Source organism: Apostichopus japonicus, chromosome 21, assembly GCF_037975245.1.
Source record: "Apostichopus japonicus isolate 1M-3 chromosome 21, ASM3797524v1, whole genome shotgun sequence".
NCBI lineage: Eukaryota > Metazoa > Echinodermata > Holothuroidea > Aspidochirotida > Stichopodidae > Apostichopus > Apostichopus japonicus.
Genome location: NC_092581.1, coordinates 19,128,008 through 19,148,609, shown reverse-complemented (window position 1 = coordinate 19,148,609; position 20,602 = coordinate 19,128,008). Strand labels below are relative to the sequence as shown.

The following is a 20,602-nucleotide window of genomic DNA, read 5'->3' as shown; positions in this document are numbered from 1 at the left end:
TGCTTCAAGTCGTTTTTATTTGGCGCTTGGGGAAATGAACAGATGAATCCTCATTAAATTTGATCACATTTGATGATCCAATTTTTGGGAAGTATTAGACAGTCTTGAGGTAAGTTTGGGGTATGACCATCAAATAAAAGTAAGGTGACCCACTGCTCCTCAAAAGTCAAAGGCTGTACCCCTCCAGTTTGATTGTTTGAAACCCTCTTCCGCCACAACAAGCTTGAAGAAAACAGGAATGGAGGTTCTAGAGCTAGAGAAGTATACTGAGATTGTGTTATCCATCAGAGGAACTAGTGGACTCTACTAAACAGCTCTGCCATCAAGAGATGCTTCTTTTCGCTTCACTTTATGTAACACTGACAGACTCTAGGGCAGGGTTGTCCAACCTACGGCCCGCGGGCCACAGTCCGGCTCGCCGCAGGGTTGCGCCCGGCCCGCCAAGATGTTTTACCAGGAAGGAAAATAAACCACTGCGCTCCACGCGCAGTACTCACATTTTGTTGCCTTGGGTTCATGCGGCCCCCTCCTTCATCATAATCATTCCATGTGACCCTCCTCTGCAAAAGGTTGGACAACCCTGCTCTAGGGCCATTTGAACTTTTCATTATGTACGGTGGAAATGTGGCTTGTGACGTAAATGTTGTAGACTACAAAGCGGACGCAAAATTGAAACGTTGTTCCTGTGCTTCCACAATGCAACGGTGAGTAACAACTGAATACGCAGTGTATGTTGTTCACCGTACAGGACATTACAGTGCGTTTTTTATACTGTAAAGTGTGATATATATGATAGCTAGTGTACTGTGCGGTGTCCTAAGCCTACTCGTACTCGCGAAGGAGGTCCGCCTAGTTGTGAGTTCTCTTGATTTTTTTTGTTGTTGTCATATAATGAAACTCCTTTAATGGTCATATAATAAAATTATCTTGAATATTTTATCGGTTTCTATCATTAATGTCATTACAAATCATTTTTATCAGTAGTATTCTCAGGAGGCTTACACAGGCTCGTATTCTTCTTACGTTACTCATTCGTAAGGCTACTGTATTGATTGTAACGTATATTAATAGCTAACTTATATTTAATTGCGAAAAAGTAGGCTAGTCATAATACTATGATCAGTAAACTTATCTAAGTTCGACCTAACTCAATCGATTGTTTGAGAAACAGTTGACCTTGTCATTTATGTTCGTTCGTTGTGTATCTATGACTGACTTACCAGTTTGATTCACAGATTTATTACGATTTGCATTCATGTAAATGTCGAACACTCGCACTGGATGCCCTGCATTTTGTTTGGCATACACTACAGAAGGCCTATACTAAAATGTTACTCAGAATGACACTGGCTGATGGTGTTAGCACTACTTTAGGCGTTATCATAGAGCATGTAGGCCTAGTAATATACTAGTAGTAATACTAATTAGTGGTTTGTGGCTTAGACATAGGCTAGGCTAATTCACAGGTTAGGCCAAACAAGAATGTTAGACTACCCTGGGTTCTTTTTGTATCATATTTATCAAATCATGGTTTGTTTTGTGCACATCCTAAATCAAGATATGTTGTTAACTTCAAATTGCAGTGTCAATAGTTTAAAAACTTGAAGTTCTTATCTGAAATTTTCTGTTAAACAAGATCAACAGCTACTAGGCCTTTATTACATAATATACCTTGACCATCCAGATTTTTCCTTCATACTTGCATTTGCAGGAGGTAATATTATCAGTGTGGGTGTGGCTCAAGCTAAGTAACAGTGTATGCAGTGGCCTCGTGTGTATTACAAATTGTGTATCAAAGGTACTGCATCAAAAGCACCATTTCTATGTGGAATGGAAATTTTTCAATGCAAAATCAGATCCAATATCAGTATGATAACAATTTTTTAAGCCTTTAAACCCTGTTGTTCTTTTTAGGTAGAATAATGAGAACAGAGTCTGCTGCCTAACAAGAAAACTATTTTCATTATTTGCAAGTGCTGCGGATTCCTGGATTGAGTTCTTTGCATTACAATCAATTGTTTGCCAGTAGAAAGTGAAGGCCAGTCAAAGTGATCCTTCCTCTGTTATACCTTGTGGTTGGTTGCCTTGTGACAAAGAAGTATTGTTTACCACCACATGTCCGGCCCAGACAACCCTCAGCACGATACGGTGGGCCTGACAGATGGTCCCAGTTCAGCTGCTGTTTCACCCCTTCATGTGCCAGCAACCAGTGCTATCAGTCGGACTGGGTACTCAGCCTTAGAAACCAGTGCCATGTCACACATCGGCAAGAGAAAATATGAAGTCTTCCCCGGAAAGAACACTTTCCATTGCGGAGGACACATCATGATGGGGAGGGATAAAGGCTTCTTCTTTCTTACAGTTGGTCTGTTCATCTTTGGTGGAGCCTTGTATTTTGCCTTTGAGTAAGTTAAATGTCCTCTTTCTAGCATACAAACATGTTTCTGTTCTTGACTTTTATATTACTGGATACTAACATTCATTAGGAAAAGTCAGGGCAAAGTTTTAAGGATTCTCTTCCTGAACAATTGAATCTTTAGACCCGGTTGTACGAAGAGTGAATTTGGTTGTCCAAAGAATTGTAGCAAAATAACAAAGAATGACCAATATACACACTGTAGGAGGGATGTGTAGGTTTGTGGATCAGAACCAGCTATGGGCCAGTACAAAGCCCCTTTCAGGTGGATCAGAGGTCTACGACTATGTTTGTTTTATTTCAGTATCTCCAAAGTATCGGAGGGAATTTTTCATTTTACCTGTTTGGGAATTACAATGAATTCTGAAATTGGTGTGACTAGTCGTCTGCTGAACAACATCCACAGCTGATTTTGGTCGTCCAGACAGAAATGTTGTCGTCTAGGACAATCGGAGGACCGTTAAAAAATTTTTCCCTGCTTTTCACATTTTACTACAAGTATAGAAGAAAGTCTAAATAGTTACTTATCGTCATTGTTTTAATACTGAACAGTACTCTCACCATGTGAATTCTTTTTTAGGAGGAACTTGAACTGTCTGGTACTAGCCAACCTTGAAATAAATTTTATCTATAGGTGCACCAGATTTCAAGTCCAGTCTGAATTCCTGCTGAATTGGAGGAATTCCTCAAACCTGGCATTTGGCCAGATTTGGGGGGGGGGGAATCTGGCTGGATATAAAATTTGGTTACAAATTGGATAAGCAATTAGAAAAATTACATCCAGGGTCCACTTCTTTTTTGTGACTCAGGAATGTGATTTAATTTAATGAAGGAATGAATTATGCAAAAGCAGAATGTCTGAAACCACAAAAAGACTAATGCATGACAAAACTATTAAATCCATTGTTGGGAAAAAATCTACAAGTCAGTCATTGTCTATGATTTTTTTTCTGTGCATACGAAATGCAACTATCTGAAGTTGTAGCATTTGTATTTCTCTCTCTGTTATCTGTTATCATGAGGGGGGGGGTTAGGGTGGGAGGGTGCAGGGGAGGAGGGTGCAGGGGAGGAGGGAGTGATCTTGATCCTCTCCTCAACCAACAAGAATAGAAGTTCATACTATCTGTGTGTGTATTATTGAGTACTTTATTTTGTTACTAGCTTCAACCTTGTTATTTTGCAGCTGTGTGTATTTAGCTCAAGAGGTTCACTGGTCTATCCCCATCGTCGGCGCTATTTTATACATCCTGAGTCTTTCGAATCTCCTGTGGGCCGGTATGTCTGATCCGGGAATCATTCCTAGAGCTACGGCCGATGAGGCAGCAGACATTGAAAAAAACATCGGTACATCTTTACAAAACCAATTTTTTTTTAAAGAGACTGCTGTATAAGACCATTTTGCATATTCATGCATATTCATGACTAGACTTTTATTGCCAAATAATCTCAGTATCATAACAGCGACATTAAAAGACAAAAAAGTTAAACATTGCCTTTGGAAGGTCCTTAGATTAAAAAATTAATTAAAAAATGATAGTAAGATTCTTAGACAGGCAGAATTCTGTTTCAAGTTGTACAGTAGCTCTTTCTGAAAACAACAACATACTGTTTGCAGTGTGACTATGAATTTCCTTTCCATGGCATTGTTAAAGTGGTGCTTGATAGTACAAAGGTTTTAGTGTTAACTGTTAAGTAAACAAATACTAAGGCTTTTGTACACAATAATTATAGATATATACTGCCATATTGATTTGCATTTTATTTGCATATATTTGTAGCATCTTGATTGTTGTGGAAATGTTAGTTGTACCCTGTTTGACATTTCACAATGGTTCTGTTATCATGGAATGTAAAATGTCTTCTGGCTTGACATGGCAAGTTCCCATCATTGCTTTGTACATGTCTAAATGTTGCAAAATGTCAGGCAAAACATTTGCTAGTAGGTAGCAGGTTTTGAAATGTTTGAAAACTTTCCTCAGAAAATATGGAAAACACTGTTGACTTTGTTCACAATAAACCATACATATGATATGCCATGCATGACACATATTCAAAGCTGTGTAGCAACTTGATAAATTACATATAGGCTTTTTTGTAATGAAAGATATGATATTCAAAATAATCTATTTTTGTATTCTCTGGAAAACGAAGAAAAAGGTGGAATGCAAAGATGGAGTGGCATAAAGTGTGATGATGATCTTGCATGAATTTTTTTTATTTATTTTTTATTTAATTTTGCTTTTGTTTTGCAGAAGTTCCTAAGCAGGACAATCCTACATACAGGCCGCCACCCAGGATAAAGGAGGTCACTGTTAATGGGGTCAGCCTGACCTTAAAATTCTGCTACACCTGTAGGATATTTAGACCACCGAGAGCTTCTCATTGTAGCATTTGCGATAACTGTGTAGGTGAGGATGACCTTTGAACTCTTACTGTTTATCAGAGTAATGTGAAAGCAGAAGAGTATCCCGTTTGCTGTCGCAAGTTCTGTTCCTAGACAGTATGTTTGACTATTGTGTTTGGTGCACTTTATGTACTGTTGTATAGAATCACGAGGATATATAAACGTTGCTCAAACTCAAAAGTAACAGTTGGCTTAGAGCTGCCAATTTTAAAGCAGAGGTACCTCCTTTGCATATAAGGGACGGTATCGTCACGGTTGTCTAGTGCTGAGGCTAACGACGTATTGAAATATTTGGAGCTACTTTAAAGGTATTAACAAACAAATTAATTACCAATTACATATTCAGCATATCAAAATAGTGACTTTAAGGAGAAGAGAATTTCATCTTGATATTGGCCAGGAAGTCTATCAATTGAAATAGATTCTGATGAATATTCATGAGGTTTAGACCTCTACTGTTCCTCAATTGAAGCATCTTTGTTGTACCCCTGCAAGTGCTTGTTAGGTTAAAGGCATTGAAGACTCGCCCCAAACTGCGTGTGGCCATCTGAAAAAGTTAACTTTCCGTTGCTTGCAAGTGACATTTTGTTTGTGTCGCTACAAAATGCAGACAGTACGGTTATGAAACGTGATACCTTGTTATCTTTAGCTGGACCTGAGATGTCCATCCCTGTATTGTTTTTACACTGTGCTGTGGGTATTGACCGCAGCTGCTGTATGTACTGACTGTACACTAGTGTCTAATTACCGACGGTAGCAAACTGTGTGTGTGTATTTTCTGGGATCGATGGTGATGTCTAACACTTCTGTTACACCTCATTCGAAACTAGGTCAGATTACTGGCATTTAGACGTTTCTTTTTGTGCGAGTCTTCACACCCTTTAACAATCCTACTGCATATAAATCACTATTATGGTGAGAAAGAAGTCCCAAGCTTTACCTCAAGCTTCCCTCTTGTCATAATCAGACACGATTCAGGTATGTCCGGATTTTGCTCCTAACCAGTGTAGGAAATAATAGAAATAAGGAAAATTAGATTAAGAAGGGTTCAGAACTTCAGACCTAATATCTACACATTGGTACAGTGAAAATCCAGTTATGTTACAGATTTTAGTTCCCAACCAGTGTAGGAAATACTAGAAATAAGGAAAATTAGTTTAAACTAAGTTCAGACCTAATATCTACACATTGGTACATTGAAGATAATACAGTTTCCCTTTCCTTGAAAGTGGGCGATAAAGTTATATACCAAATATGTGCATTTACAGGCAGTCATTTAATTCAAGTATCACATCGAGAATTGCTATGCAAAATGGTCATATGACTCTACACTCGAGTCCAATGATGCATTGCATAGCGGTTTTGTACACATAAACTGTAGTAATGCCACACAAAATCTGAATACTAAATCATTTCGTTTTTTAGATTAAAAAGCTTCATGTTAGTTCTATTCTATCGCTTTGTCCTTGTGTTCAAAGCAACGAATGGTTTAGCCCCAGTTTACCTACAAGAGCTTCTCCAAGAATACAGACCTAGCAGGGTGCCTCGTTCAAGCGTACAACATATGCAATCTGTTCCTACCGTTCGCATTTCCACCTATTGGGAACGTTGCTTTGCTAGATCAGCTCTACAGCTCTGGAACAGTCTCCCCTTACATCTGCAAACAATCCAGTGTGTGTTCAACTTTCCAGAAAGAACTCAAGACGTTCTTATTCATGAATGCGTATCCATTTGTTTGATAAATTTCTGTTGTTTCCATTTTGGGTACTTTGCTCCTGTAGTGCTTCTGAGCAGTTTTTTTTGACTGGATAAAAACACTTTACAAATGCTTATATTATTATTATTATTTTGAAATGAAACTGGGGTGTCTTGTATTCACGAGATGTCGTTGTTTATTCATCACACACTACTTGGGTGAACTTGCCGTCTGCGCTCTAGCACCCAATCATTGCTCTCTATGCACCCTGTGTCCACTAAATCTCATGGCGAGCAATCTTTCCAGTACTCCTCAACCCTCCTTTGGAATAAACTCCGACTCAAGATAAGGAATGTCGTGTCTGTGGAGATGTTCAAAACTGTTTTGAAGACACACCTGTTTTCATTGTTATAATTGTTATGTTTACTCTTATTGTATATTGTGTACATATCTTTCACTTTCTTTTATACAGTGCGGCGAGACTTTATTGTTAGTTGCGCTATATATGATCTGTTTATTATATTATCATTATTATTATTAATATTACAGATAACTTTGACCATCACTGTCCGTGGGTAGGCAACTGTGTCGGGAAGAGAAACTACAGATACTTTTACCTCTTCCTCGTCTGTACCTGCTTCCTCTCCATCTACGTCTTCGCCTGTAACATAGCAACCTTAGTTCTGGGTGAGTATCTCCTTGATTCTGTCTGCTGCACTAAGGGGGGCCTCCCTGACTTGATCACTCACCCCTCTGTGCCAATTTAGGTAATGGTATCGACTACCTGTCTAATTTGATTTACTGGATTCGAGATGAACCAAGCCTTCCAGTAGAGAGTCGTTTTGTCAGGGACTGTTTCAGATGTACACTGATGTTAGAGTAGCGTGTCTGTTGCTGTAATGGAGGTTGGGATGCTTATAGTCAGTAGCAAGGAAGTTTCTGTGAGCAGTGCTATGTTCCTACCTTCAGAAGGTTCCAAATGGTCAAGAGAATATATATACCTGTAGTGACAAGGTACTGTATCTAATCAAAGATTTATGTGGTGCAGAAAATGTCTCAAATATGATGCAATAACCAGCCATGTTTTTGATTCATATAAGAGTCATTGTGAACAGTTACCACCATGGAAAGTCAGTGTGAATATTATCTCTAGATGATATGAAATGTAATGATCAGGAATGACATGAACTATGTGATTAAATAACATAAAAAAAATATATAATTATGAAAAAATATATATAATAATAATAAAAAATTATTATTTAACCGTAAGATGATGCCACATGCTCTCGTACTAGCTATAGAGTACCTGAAAAGAGATATTTTGAATGCAGTCTAAACAAGTAGTACCAGTATGCATGCAGCGATGATAACTGTGTTATTAAAAGAGTTAATAATTAGGTGAGCTTCAAGTCTGTTTACAAGCCCATTGACAAGTTTAAGCCTCCTTCCCCAAAGACATGTTACATTTAGTGCCAAAAAATGTTGTTGTTTTATTCAATTATTGTTGCCGCGATGTATCACAGTCACCATACTTTTGTCCAAGACATGTTACATTTAGTGCCAAAACATGTTGTTGTTGTTTTCAATTATTGTTGCCGTATTGTGTAACAGTCACCATACTTTTGTTCAAGACATGTTACATTTAGTGCCAAAACATGTTGTTGTTGTTTTCAATTATTGTTGCCGTATTGTGTAACAGTCACCATACTTTTGTTCAAGACATGTTACATTTAGTGCCAAAACATGTTGTTGTTGTTTTCAATTATTGTTGCCGTAATGTGTAACAGTCACCATACTTTTGTCCAAGACATGTAACAGTCAGTACCAAAACATGTTGTTGTCTTATTCAATTATTTGTTGCCGTAACGTGTAACAGCACCATACTTTTGTCCAAGACATGTTACATTTAGTGCCAAAACATGTTGTTTTTATTCAATTATTTTTGCCATAATGTGTAACAGTCACCATACCTTTGTCTAAGACATGTAACATTTAGTGCCAAATTGTTTTGTTACATTATTCAATTATTGTTCCCATAATGTGTAACAGTCACCATATACTTTTGTTCAAGACTTGTTACCTTAAGTGCCAAAACATGTTGTTGTTTTATTCAATTATTGTTGCCGTAATGTGTAACAGTCACCATACTTTTGTCCAAGACATGTTACATTTAGTACCAAAACATGTTGTCTTATTCAATTATTTGTTGCCGTAACGTGTAACAGCACCATACTTTTGTCCAAGACATGTTACATTTAGTGCCAAAACATGTTGTTTTTATTCAATTATTTTTGCCATAATGTGTAACAGTCACCGTACCTTTGTCCAAGACATGTTACATTTAGTGCCAAAACATGTTGTTGTTTTATTCAAATATTGTTGCCTTAATGTGTAACAGTCACCATACTTTTGTTCAAGACTTGTTACATTTAGTGCCAAATCATGTTGTTTTATTCAATTATTGTTGCCTTAATGTGTAACAGTCACCATACTTTTGTCCAAGACATGTTACATTTAGTGCCAAAACATGTTGTTTTTATTCAATTATTGTTGCCGTAATGTGTAACAGTCACCATACTTTTGTCCAAGACATGTTACATTTAGTGCCAAAACATGTTGTTTTTATTCAATTATTGTTGCCGTTATGTGTAACAGTCACCATACTTTTGTCCAAGACATGTTACATTTAGTGCCAAATCATGTTGTTGTTTTATTCAATTATTGTTGCCATAATGTGTAACAGTCATCATACTTTTGTCCAAGTTTGTTCTTTCGGTACGCTTGTCCTCAATCTTGGAGTTGAATCGTCAATTTTGAATGAGTCATCAATTGGAATGAGTCATCAATTTGAATGAGTCATCAATTGGAATGAGTCATACAAGTTGAATTCCTGAAAATGTTTTCTTGATGGTAGATTGAGTTGACTCATACACTCACCTAACCGTATTAAACAGTACAGAAGGATCCAAATCCAATGCTTTAATTTTATCTACAGTAAACTTATTATAAATGGATTCCAATTAGATATAGGAGTGAGAGTAGTTTTAGTCAGTTTTTTTTTTCTTCACTTTCAGCAACGACTTCAAAGAGCCAGACTTTACTGGACACACTTTCAGACTGGAGGAGAATACCAAGATATCCTTTGAAAACTGCTTGAATTCTTTGTCAAAACATAATAATAATAAGCAAATATTTATAGAGCGCTTTATGCAAAGGCCTCAAAGCGCTTAATAATAGTTCAGGGATGTGCCCACGCTGGGCGGCACTGGGCGGCCCCGCCAGCACTCAAAATTACTGCCCATCACTGTCTTAAAAATCGTGAATCCCGCACAGCACTATTTTCATCCAAAATCCTGACATTCCTAACAATATATTCAACATAAATTGGGCCTAGCCTATGCCAAAATCATACAGACTAATAATGCATCAGTTACGCATGCGAGAAACATTACTTACAGCTCTCAATCGGTCCCTTTTAGAATCTCTTTGAAACAAACTAATAACTTTTACCAGGTACGTAATATATTTCACTAAGAAAAAAAATTAAAAATGTAAATTGTTAGCAAAACTAGAACTTGTGTATGTGCATTAAAAGCTATTCAAGAGCCTGCATTTGGCATCTGAGCACCTTCAAAAATCCCCCTTAGACCCCTCTCCCAGGACGGCGATCAGTATACCAGGCACTCAGGAAATCCTGGGCACATTCCTGTAGTGTCAGAGACTTGGTAATTAATGTGAAATGTTCTTTAAAGAGACAGAAACCCGAGCATTATCATTAGCTTATAGGACAGAGGTGGTAGCACACTCCCTCAAACAGCTAACAAAGAGCTTATTCCGTTGTTTTTTATCTAATTTAAAAGTTGTTTCTTGCTGAAAGATGTTTACACGGTCTGTGAATAATAATAATAATAATAATTAACAGTTCTTAGATAGCGCAACTTACAATCCAGTCTCGCTGCGCTGTACTTAACCCTGGTCATTGGTAACTTGTCACACCCACACACCAAAGTGTGCACAATTCAATCAATCTCTCCTGGGGCACCACAGATGCACCACAGCCACGTGTCCCCTGGGGGACTTCCCAGAAGGTGCAGCCACAAACCGGCGCACGCAACTATATTTTCAAGTCACCTCGCAAGTCCCAATTTATACATCTGGGTGAAGAGAGGCAATGGAGATAAAGTGCCTTGCCCAAGGACACAGCGCAATGATCTCCAGGGCTCGAACCTGTAATCCTTAGATCACAAGTCCACTGCTTTAACCACTTGACCACAACGCCCTCCATTTGTGAAAAGGAAACATCCCTCAGGAAAGTCCTGTCCTATTCAGCAAACAGTTTTTTTTTTCCATTCTTAACTTTGGAATTGATAATCTTTCATATTAGTTGCCATGCTGGGTCAACACCTTGCGTAACTCTCCTCAATAAATATGTCTCTGTCCGTTTGTCCGAAGAATTTATTGTTTTTACTAATCTTACTTTTCCTTGACGATGTCGTTTCACTATCATAGAGGGTTTGATCTGTTTCATCACCATCTGGTCAGTGCTGGGTTTGGCAGGTTTCCACACATATCTCATTGCAGCTAGCACAACCACTAATGAGGATGTAAGTCACACAGAATGCCAAATAGACATCGTATTAAAGACATAATGCATGTAATTCTTGTATGTACAGGGATGTGCTCACACTGGGCGGCACCGGGCGCCTGCGCCCAGCATGCCGCCCAGCACGCCGCCCAGCACACACAGTATTTTCAACATTTCTGCCCGGCACTTTTTTGATGATAATTTAACAAATTTTACCATAACCAAAATCTGGGAAAATACATGGCACAGAATAGGAAAAAAAACACCACCTAAGCATACTTCATGTCCAAAATTTGTCCAGTGGGGAGGGGGTGCCCCACCCATGAGATCGATCCCTCTCCCAGGGTGTGGATCACACTACTGCACAATCTCCTGGCACTCAAATATTCCTGAGCACATCCCTGTATATGTATGTTATATGAAAGATGTTATGCATTTCATACACGTTGGTCAGGTGGAAGAGGAATGAGGCTAAGAAATGTTGACAGCTATTAAGGAGGTGTAGTAGTTGGACAATACAATTTTGATGATATTTAGGATACTGCTATCTGCAAGTACACAAGCCAACATGTCATTGAAGGGTTTTCCCACCATCTGATGTGGCTGAGCAAACTTAGTGGTTTAACCAACCGATGAGATTTGCCGGATCAGTTTTTCGATCGACTACACAGGGCTTTTAAAAAAGGCGGCTGACAAGTTGATTTAATTGATAGAAAACACAGCTCTAGCATTCAGTATACATAAATCATATTCAGAGATCAAAATATTAATATATCAACATATATATCGCTGTTGAATGAGGACAACCTAACATATAAACATTTTACCATTACATTTAATCAGAAAACAAACAAGAAAGGAATATAGTTAATCTTGCTATTCTTCTAATTGGGCAATTTGTTTTTGTTTTGTTGTTGTTTTGTTTCCAGAAATATAAAATATGTTTACCTCTTCATATATCTTTCTTTACTTCAGATTAAAGGCACCTGGTCCAGGAAAAGATCGCCTGCCATGAAAAACCCTTACAACAATAACTCTTTCAGCAAAAACTTTTGCGTTACCTTATGTGGCCCAAACACCGATAGGTAAGGAAAACTTTGGACTATCCAACAACTTCTCCAGCGTAAATGTAAGCGACGACGTTAAAATTAGCTTGGAGCGTTGAAAAGCAAAGAGTTAGAGGCGTAGCCTGATTGTAGCAAAATTCAGTGGAGATCCTTACTCTTGCCGTACAAACAATGGAAAAAGTCACAAAGTTGTTGACTCTCATGGAAGTAGATATTTGAAAACTGTTAACAAGTGCTTAAATAATTCTGTTCAGTCGATTTGGGAAAATTTTTCGAAGCTACTCATGATCTAGTTGATTTGGCTTGATTTGTGTTTGTTTGCCAAAGTTTCATACCAAAGACAAAGTTAAAAATCATTTTTGTTGTTTTTGTGTATTTCTGTTGCTGGTATGTGTTTGAAACATAACCAGCAGCTGCATTAAAAATAATGAAAAGGGTTGGTGTGGTTGGCTGGTGGGGGGTGGGGGTGGTTGGGGTCTATCATCATGTCATCCAATAGAATTATGTGTGTAGTTGAACATAAAGTATTTCTACACCAAGTGTTAAAGCTTTTACTCTATAAATGTGCTTTTTTTGGGGGGGTTTAGCCTCATCGATAGACGAGGAATTGTGACAGAGGATTACAGCGTGGCGAGTAATCCACCCATGAAACCCCCTGAACCCTACATTCCTAACTCCAGTCAGGACCAAGTGGAGGTAAGTACTTGAACCTTAAATCTTTAGAGAGGGAGAAGGAGGTGGTGGAGGGCGGGGGGGGGGGGGTGTTAAAGAGTGTAGGGTATCCAAAACAAAAACTAATCCCTTTCCCCTCCTCCTTTTCAAAAGGAGGGACTCATAATATTTCAATGTGTTAATTATCACTATATGCTCATTTTTGAAACCCAAGCTGTGAGAACTGAATCAAGCCAGAACAAAAAAATATGTGACATCTGTCTTTCTATGCCAAAACGTTTGCAAAATAAATTGAAAACTTGCAAGACATTCAGTCACAGTCTGTAATTATACTGTTGTACTGCTAATCAAGTAACAGAGCCGTCAAAAATAACATCAGAACATTGGGTTTATTTCCCAGTGGTAACCTATTCAAAGGTAACCATTTGTCTGTCCGCTGGTAAATTTAATAACCAGCACTGCCAATCTGATACCCTTCATGTGGACCTCACAAATTTCTCGGTAGCTGACAGTCATGTTTACTAACGTAAGGTACTTCGATCTCAAATTTTGGGTTCACTTGCTTGATTCTGTTGTCATTGCTTGGATATCGAAATGAGATTCTTGAAAGCTTACTGTAAATCGTACCATCCGGTTTAAAAAAGGGGATTTTAATATATATCTACAAAGTACAGAGCAAGTAAAAATAAACTAATTTATTCCCCCCCCCCCCCCATCCTGATAACTTGCTATAATGGTGAGATAACAACAATTTCAAATATATTAATTTCTTTTCGGTTTATAGTATATTGAGCAATAGTATTTGATGTCGTACATGGATAACACTTCAAAACTGCCTTTGTTTTTTCATTTTACACCAATGTATTGTTTAGACCCCTCTACACTTGAAGTCACTGTTTATTGTTGTGAACTCACTTGATTATACCATGCGGCCAAAATGTATAAGATCCTGTCACTCTGGGGAATTAGCTTTAGAGGTTTAAAAGGTTATATAGTTTAAGATTATGTAATCATTCCATTTCAAACGAAAAGTCAAAACCAGTTTTTGGTGTAGTTCATTTATGTCATCACAGAATTATTGCACAAGCTGCATCCATCCAAATAATATATTTGATTAAATTTTGTATCTCAACAACAAAAGAAGCTATGAAGCTTTGAATTGGATTGAATGTGCTTCATTTTCACAAACCCTATATATATGTTTTATTACTTAGACTTTTTTGTTTATCCATTTCAGTCTCTGAATAGTTAGCAGCTGGAATGTCGAACCTTTGGACACTGTGTATGGTTGATTATAATAAGTGGCATTTTGAAATAACAATCCGAGATGTATTCCCCAAATTATTTTATAATATTTACACCCACATTTACTTGACCCCTCTACCCACTCTCTCTCTCCCTCTCTCCGTCTCTTCAGACATTTCATAACAACTCCGCTGCTGCACTAACTCCTGACCACAATGAACCGCTGGCGGCAAATGGACAGAGTTGACGTCCAGACGAAAGTCAGTAGACGTAACTGGAATTCACCTCGAAGAGGCATTTTGTACCATTTCTTTCTTTCGTTCGTTCGTTTTTTTTTTCCATTTTTATTGGATTTTAGAGAAAGATTTGTACGACATGTTTGCAACATGATGATGATATGTAAATTTGGCTCAATTTATTTCTCAACGTTTTTTTGTCGTTGTTGGTATGGACGGCTCGTCGACGCTCAATGCTCCTCCTCCTCTCTCCCTTCGAGGCTCTTTGCAAGGATGGTCAAGAAGATTAGGACGGTCAAGATTTTGTCTTTCAACACACAGTTGTATGCGTGCCAAATGCTATACCCCCCGAAACTCCATGGGCACTTTCTGTTATTTGAAGGGGAATGATGGAATGAATAATATGTTACATCAATTTCCTGCTATTTGAAAGGTTTCTTGATTTGATGGACCAACTAACTTCCACTGGATCTACTGGTATCCAGTGGATCATGTGATAGCCAGTAGATCTATCGCTATACCAGTGGCTCATTTAATTTTAAAAGGTTTTTGAGCTTGGAAGTCATATAGCAAAGAACGCCTACTTTGTAGGGAATAATTTATCTGGCATAGCATATCAATATCCTTTTGCAATATGGGTAGTTTTGCTACACAAATACAAAAGTTGCACACAAACTGTATCTCAAAAAAATAAAAGCAGGCACCCTTGTACTTTATGAATTATGAGAGTGGTTTCTTTTTTCACTTTGCCCAGTATAGTTGGGATTATGATATTGGTTTTTAGGGGGTATTAGAGCTGGTTATTTTAAACCCTGTGAAGGCACAGATACCAGATAAACATTTCAAAGTTCCATGAACACCCGTCTAACGAAAAGATCTCTAACAAAAGTATCTGCCAAAAGTAGCCGCCAGTGTAGCTTTTAAAGTCACAAAGTCTGTAGCGTTGAATAGCTGACATGCGATTCTTGACCAACCCTCGTTTTGTGAGTCTTGCAACTACGGTGTGACAAGAGGGGGGAAACAATTTTTCTGGAATAATTAATAACTTCTGGCTAAAATTGAAAGAGATTTAAAAAATTGACATTGTGTTACTAATGGGACTCCTACTACACAGAGACAACATTTCGTTCTTGCTGGCTTACAGAGTTAGCAGAAACCATTTGATTGTTGAGTAATTTTGAATTAAAAAATTATAAAATCGCAGTATTCTTCCTCTTTGTTAAAATCAAAGCGTTGGACTGGTACTTTTTTCCTTTTATTTGATTTTAAAGTTCAATTTACCTTATCTTTCTCTTAGAAAAAACGAAGCTAACGGGAACCAGTATTCAGATTTTAGAATTTATGAATTTGTAACGTAGATTTAGAAACATTCAGATCAATTTCCGGGCTAAGACAGAATGATATTTTTTATTAATACGCTTTACTTTATCTTTGCATTCGATTCATATAAATTTATTTATCCCACTGTCGTGGAAAAAGCTAGAAAATAAAATGTCGATAACCGGTTTTGCAATTTTTCTTTTTAAGTTGGATATAGCTAAATGGAATTGTAATAACCAAATTGGAAACTGCACATAGCCCGTTATGAAAGAACTTCTACAGACCTGATGATACGTAGCAATGTATCTGCGTGAAAATGATGTGAAATTTGCACAATATGACTCGAAAATATTCTGCAGGGAACAATATTAAATTATCAGCATAAATTAAGTCATTATGCAAAAAAATCAGAGCTACTCAAAGGAGTTAATATGAAAGCTGTGAGCTTGTGACCATGGAGCATTCATATCTCACCATCTGATGGGTCTGATGGGGGAGTAATTGCTCCTTATAATTAGTGCAAGTTTGTTGGCAGGGGTGAGGTGAGGGGGTTTTAACGCAATAAAGGCTTGTAAATAAAGTTTGCTTTTCTCGCAACAGAGCTAAAAGATAAATCTGACAGAAGACAAATACTGTGTGAAATGAATGTTTATGGGCATATGTTTAGATATATATTTATATATAATTTTCAGGTGAAGGAGTGGGGGAGGGGGGGGGGCCAAGAGTGCCCTTTTCTGATGATTGGGTGTTCATCAGTGGAATGGAACGAGGTTTAACCACTGCCTCGGTGTTGTAAAATATGTCTGCATACTATATATACTTCCAAGTGGTTTGTTGTTGTTGAGACATTAGGGTTTGGTGTGAGCTTGTGGCTTTATCTGTTAATGATTTATATTTCTTGTTACTATTTCCTTTTTCTTTGCCTAATCTCACCGATTTACAGCAACAATTTTATCTGCCGTAAATTAAGACGGTCGTATTCTGCTGGTCTGACTTGGTACTGAAGATACGTAATTAAATTGACCGTACGATACAGAGGATAATTAAACTAAAACTACTTGGACCATTTCACATAAACATAGCTTGTTGGGTAAACTTTGATATTTTAAAACTTGTTATTATTTTTTCTCTCGTTATGCTGAGTTTTTATCTAGATTCAGCACCGATCTTCCATGTTACTGAGTGACCACACCCACAGCTGCTGCTGGTCGTAGCCACAAGACTTGAGATATGGAAAAATAAAATTAGATGCAAAAAAAGATTTTTTGATCAGGTAGGGTCAAGCCAAGTCATTAGAATACTGAATACAATTGCAAATTAATTTGAAGAAAAAAAATTGATTTGTATTGCCCTTTTGACATGAGGTACTATTGCATAAATCTACACTTTGTAATAAATTGAGTCAGTTTTAATGTTTTGTATATTAACAGCAGGATGATCCATAAAACTGAGAATTGGTCCAAGAAGTAACCTAACAATCGAATGTATCATAAATATATATATTTTTTTGTTTTGAAGCAGAGCCTTAAATTAGAATTCATTCATTTCATTGTATAAACTAGCGTAAATAAATCAAATAATCTCATAAATTAAGTATTCATTTGGTAGCGGTATTGGTTTGAGAACACAGGATCGGGAGAAAAGCAAAAGTTAGATATTACCCTCAAATATTCTAGGAAGTCAGATATTGTTTCACAGCATTTTACCATTTTTACCAAGATATGTAATTGTATAGCTTAAAATTACGTCAATGTCTATTTGGATCAAGTCCCACTCAATGTCGGTCTGTTTATTTTGGACTATACCATTCGCTAATAGGTCGGGGTCGAGTTGAATAGAGGTAAAATGTAGCAATAAGGTAGGGATTAATAATAATATTAATTCACTAATTAAGATAGGTGAGGGATGTGAAGCATCGTTCTCGAAGTAATTGAGAACGTCAAAACGAAAACCTTTTTAGATTCTACACAAATAAAAAACACCCCTCTCATAATAGTGGAATATACCGACCGGCAAGAAGCTAGACATGATCCAAACATTTGAATTGATCAAGAACCTTTAGGAAAGTACTTTTGAAAACATCTAGCAACTTTTTAATAGCCTGCAAACATTTTGGGTTCGAAACTAACGACTTTTAGCCCACTGATAACTTTGTTGTCATGTTACGGTATTATTCTGATTATTGATGCGCAACATTTTGAGTACAGACTTTATCAAGTTGGCAGTACTGTTAAGAAGGTTATGTTTTTAATAATGATGTGATGTTATTAATCTCCAGTTGGTTGACAATCATGTCATTTGAAAAATTGGTTGTAACCACTGAATATTAATGAAGAATAGAGGTGACCAGGTATATAGTTGTTAAACATATTTTTTGAAAAGTTTTGTATAAGAAATGTTTGGCTTAAAATGTCCACTTTTGATCTCGAACTGCACCCTGGCCTGGCTATGTACTTTTTGACCAGTGACCAGTTTTTGACTGGTCAGTAGACTTTATAAGAATACAAGTCTTATGCTCAATTCACTAAGTTATTGAGCTGTAGTAGTGTTTCCTGCTGTTCTGTTCGAACCAATCCTTTGCCAGGATTTAATCGTCAACACCATCTATATCTGTGATGGAGGAATCTAAGACGATGACCGATATCATTGCATACAATACAGTGTGCGGGAAGGGATTTCTAGAGTAGGATACAACTTTCTTAGTAAGTCTATCAACAGAAACAAACAAAAATATGACTTTGAAAAGTGTCAGGTCATGTATTCTAGAGATCTATTAAGTTGAATCCTGCTCTAGCTAAAGATATTTCTGTCCCTTTCCAATTTGTTTTTCTTTTTTAATAGAAATATGTTGAATATCTGTATCAATTCTTGATATGTTTCCAGTTGCCATAGTGATGCATCTCAAGCCGTTAAACTTAGTCCTGGTTGTCAGAGTGTTTGACTCTGAGCACATCTTTCTCACTTTCCTTTGTTTATTTTATTTCATTTTATTTTATTTTGGTCATTTTTAAACTTCATCCCTTATTCAATGGTAGTACTTAAAGTGGGTAATATCGTTGCTTGTGGTTACAGGCGATTGCACTCCTGATATATTTATAATTGGTCCGTTTCTTAAGAAAAGTCACCCAAGTCTGGGCAGGAAAACCAAACTATGTATAATTGGTCTGGTACAATGAAATAGCCATACAGCTCGGGTTATTTGTGCCAAAGTAAAAGGATTGTTGGATAACTTTTCTGAAACAAGAAGATGCTTTGTGAGATGAGAAATCACCAGGTTTATTGGATATTATAAGCCCTTTTCTAAGCTCAGGTGTAATAATATGTAATGACAGAATGTCAAAGGTCATCTATGATGTCAAAATTGATTATACAGTAATATATTGTGAATATGATCCTTTCCATCTTTGTAAAATTCAAATTCCACCCAGCCCAAATGATAGCAAATATTTTTAGTTGTGTGAATATAATTATCAAGGATACATCAAGCTGACCTTGCAGTTATTTCCTTTACACTTGCCAGCAAAGAAGGTTTATGCAATCATAATTTAATGATATAACTTTTTGACAACCATGATAGCATTAATTGCTATGAAATAACATACGGGATTAGTGAGAAATAGGTCTAGAATATTGTGGCAGTTATTCATTGATTTTTCGACAACCATGATAGCGTTAATTGCTATGATATTGCATATGAAAATTACATGAGAAATAAGCTTTGAATATTTTAGCGGTTATCCATAGCTTTCTCGACAACCATGATAGCATTAATTGAGGTTCACAGGGTAAAACAGGGAAGTCCACAATACATTTTAAGTTTATTTGGTAACGTTGTGTCACTTTTGATAAAGCCATGTAATATTAAATATAAATGGACATCTTTGAGGTCTATGAGAGTAAAACCATTTTGCTATTCCTAATAAACAAATTCTACATAGCCCTTACCCAGCACAGACATTTTGTGTCCCACACATTACATATCATGAGAGGTACAAATATTTTTGAAATTTTGATGGGTCCATTCTCAAGCTATTAATGTTACTTTGATGCTCTTGTAAATAATGAGTGTTTATTCGTAGGTCCAGTTATAAAACGACATGCACAAAAAAAGTCCTGCCATTTTTTGTTGTCAGTATTTTGTTCCTTTTGTGGCAAATATATGAAAATTGACTGTAATTTCATTTATGTTGTATGATTTAAGATAGAAAGAAACTTGGTGCACAGTCAAGTGTTTTCTGTGATGAATGGCTAGATGCAAATGTATTTTGTATTTCTGATCATGATGTACACATGCCCCACCCTCTCCCAGTGATGCCACTCCACCCCCACCCCCCCCCACCTCCATGTTCCTTCCCATAGTTTAGGATGATTCCTCTAGGCCCTGTAAAGTAACCTACTTTAAAACAATATTTTGTAAAGGTCAAATTTATATGCAAGATTTTTGTAGACGTTCTTTGTAAAGGTTTTATTGAAGAAACTACTCGATATGCGAAAGATCCTACATTGAAGATGATGAATATTATGTGTAACCATATATGTTTGGAATTCAAGAAGGGTAAAATATATTTCATAGCAAGAATTTTTATCGGATTATTTAGTTTATTATTTCGTTCATTGTTTCCATTGTATTTCTTATATATCGGATGCAAGTTTTGAAATCAAATTTGCTATTCTGTGACCTTTATAACGTGGAGCTTTCTATACACCAGTTATTGTGCATTCGTATTGAGGTATGGCTATATAGCACAAAGAAGAAACAAACCAAATCGTGAAATGTTACCTTACATAAATAATGAAGATCTTCGTGATGAGCAACTAATTTCTTCAAGTATATATCGGATGCAAGTTTTGAAATTAAAATTGCCGTTCTTTGACATTTATAACGTGAAGCTTTCTGTACACACCAGTTATTGTACATTAGTAATGAGGAATGGCTTTTTACCACAAAAAGGAGAAAC

General features: G+C 36.9%; 1 protein-coding gene across 2 annotated transcripts; it reads left to right on the top strand.

Moving 5' to 3' along the window:
• The first annotated feature begins 686 nt into the window (after positions 1–686).
• Positions 687–20,227, top strand: LOC139962406 (palmitoyltransferase ZDHHC9-like). Of its 2 annotated transcripts, none has more exons than XM_071962323.1 (10): positions 687–704; positions 1,915–2,405; positions 3,600–3,760; positions 4,669–4,824; positions 7,066–7,203; positions 9,594–9,654; positions 11,021–11,123; positions 12,080–12,189; positions 12,759–12,867; positions 14,261–20,227. In XM_071962323.1, the coding sequence occupies exons 2-10, from the start codon at positions 2,116–2,118 to the stop codon at positions 14,333–14,335; spliced, it is 1,203 nt and encodes a 400-aa protein (XP_071818424.1). In that variant the 5' UTR covers positions 687–704; positions 1,915–2,115; the 3' UTR covers positions 14,336–20,227. The 2 variants fall into 2 exon arrangements, with proteins under 2 accessions (XP_071818424.1, XP_071818423.1); XM_071962322.1 differs by lacking the exon at positions 687–704 and adding an exon at positions 715–855.
• Positions 20,228–20,602: the final 375 nt, after the last annotated feature.

What these genes read in the sequence shown, in the direction of transcription:
- LOC139962406 (XM_071962323.1), top strand. Translation starts at nt 2,116, where the DNA reads ATGTCCGGCCCAGACAACCCTCAGCACGATACGGTGGGCCTGACAGAT. An exon ending in GCCTTGTATTTTGCCTTTGA is followed by an intron (nt 2,406 to 3,599) that starts GTAAGTTAAATG and finishes GTTATTTTGCAG; the next exon opens with CTGTGTGTATTTAGCTCAAG. An exon ending in CATAGCAACCTTAGTTCTGG is followed by an intron (nt 7,204 to 9,593) that starts GTGAGTATCTCC and finishes CTTCACTTTCAG; the next exon opens with CAACGACTTCAAAGAGCCAG.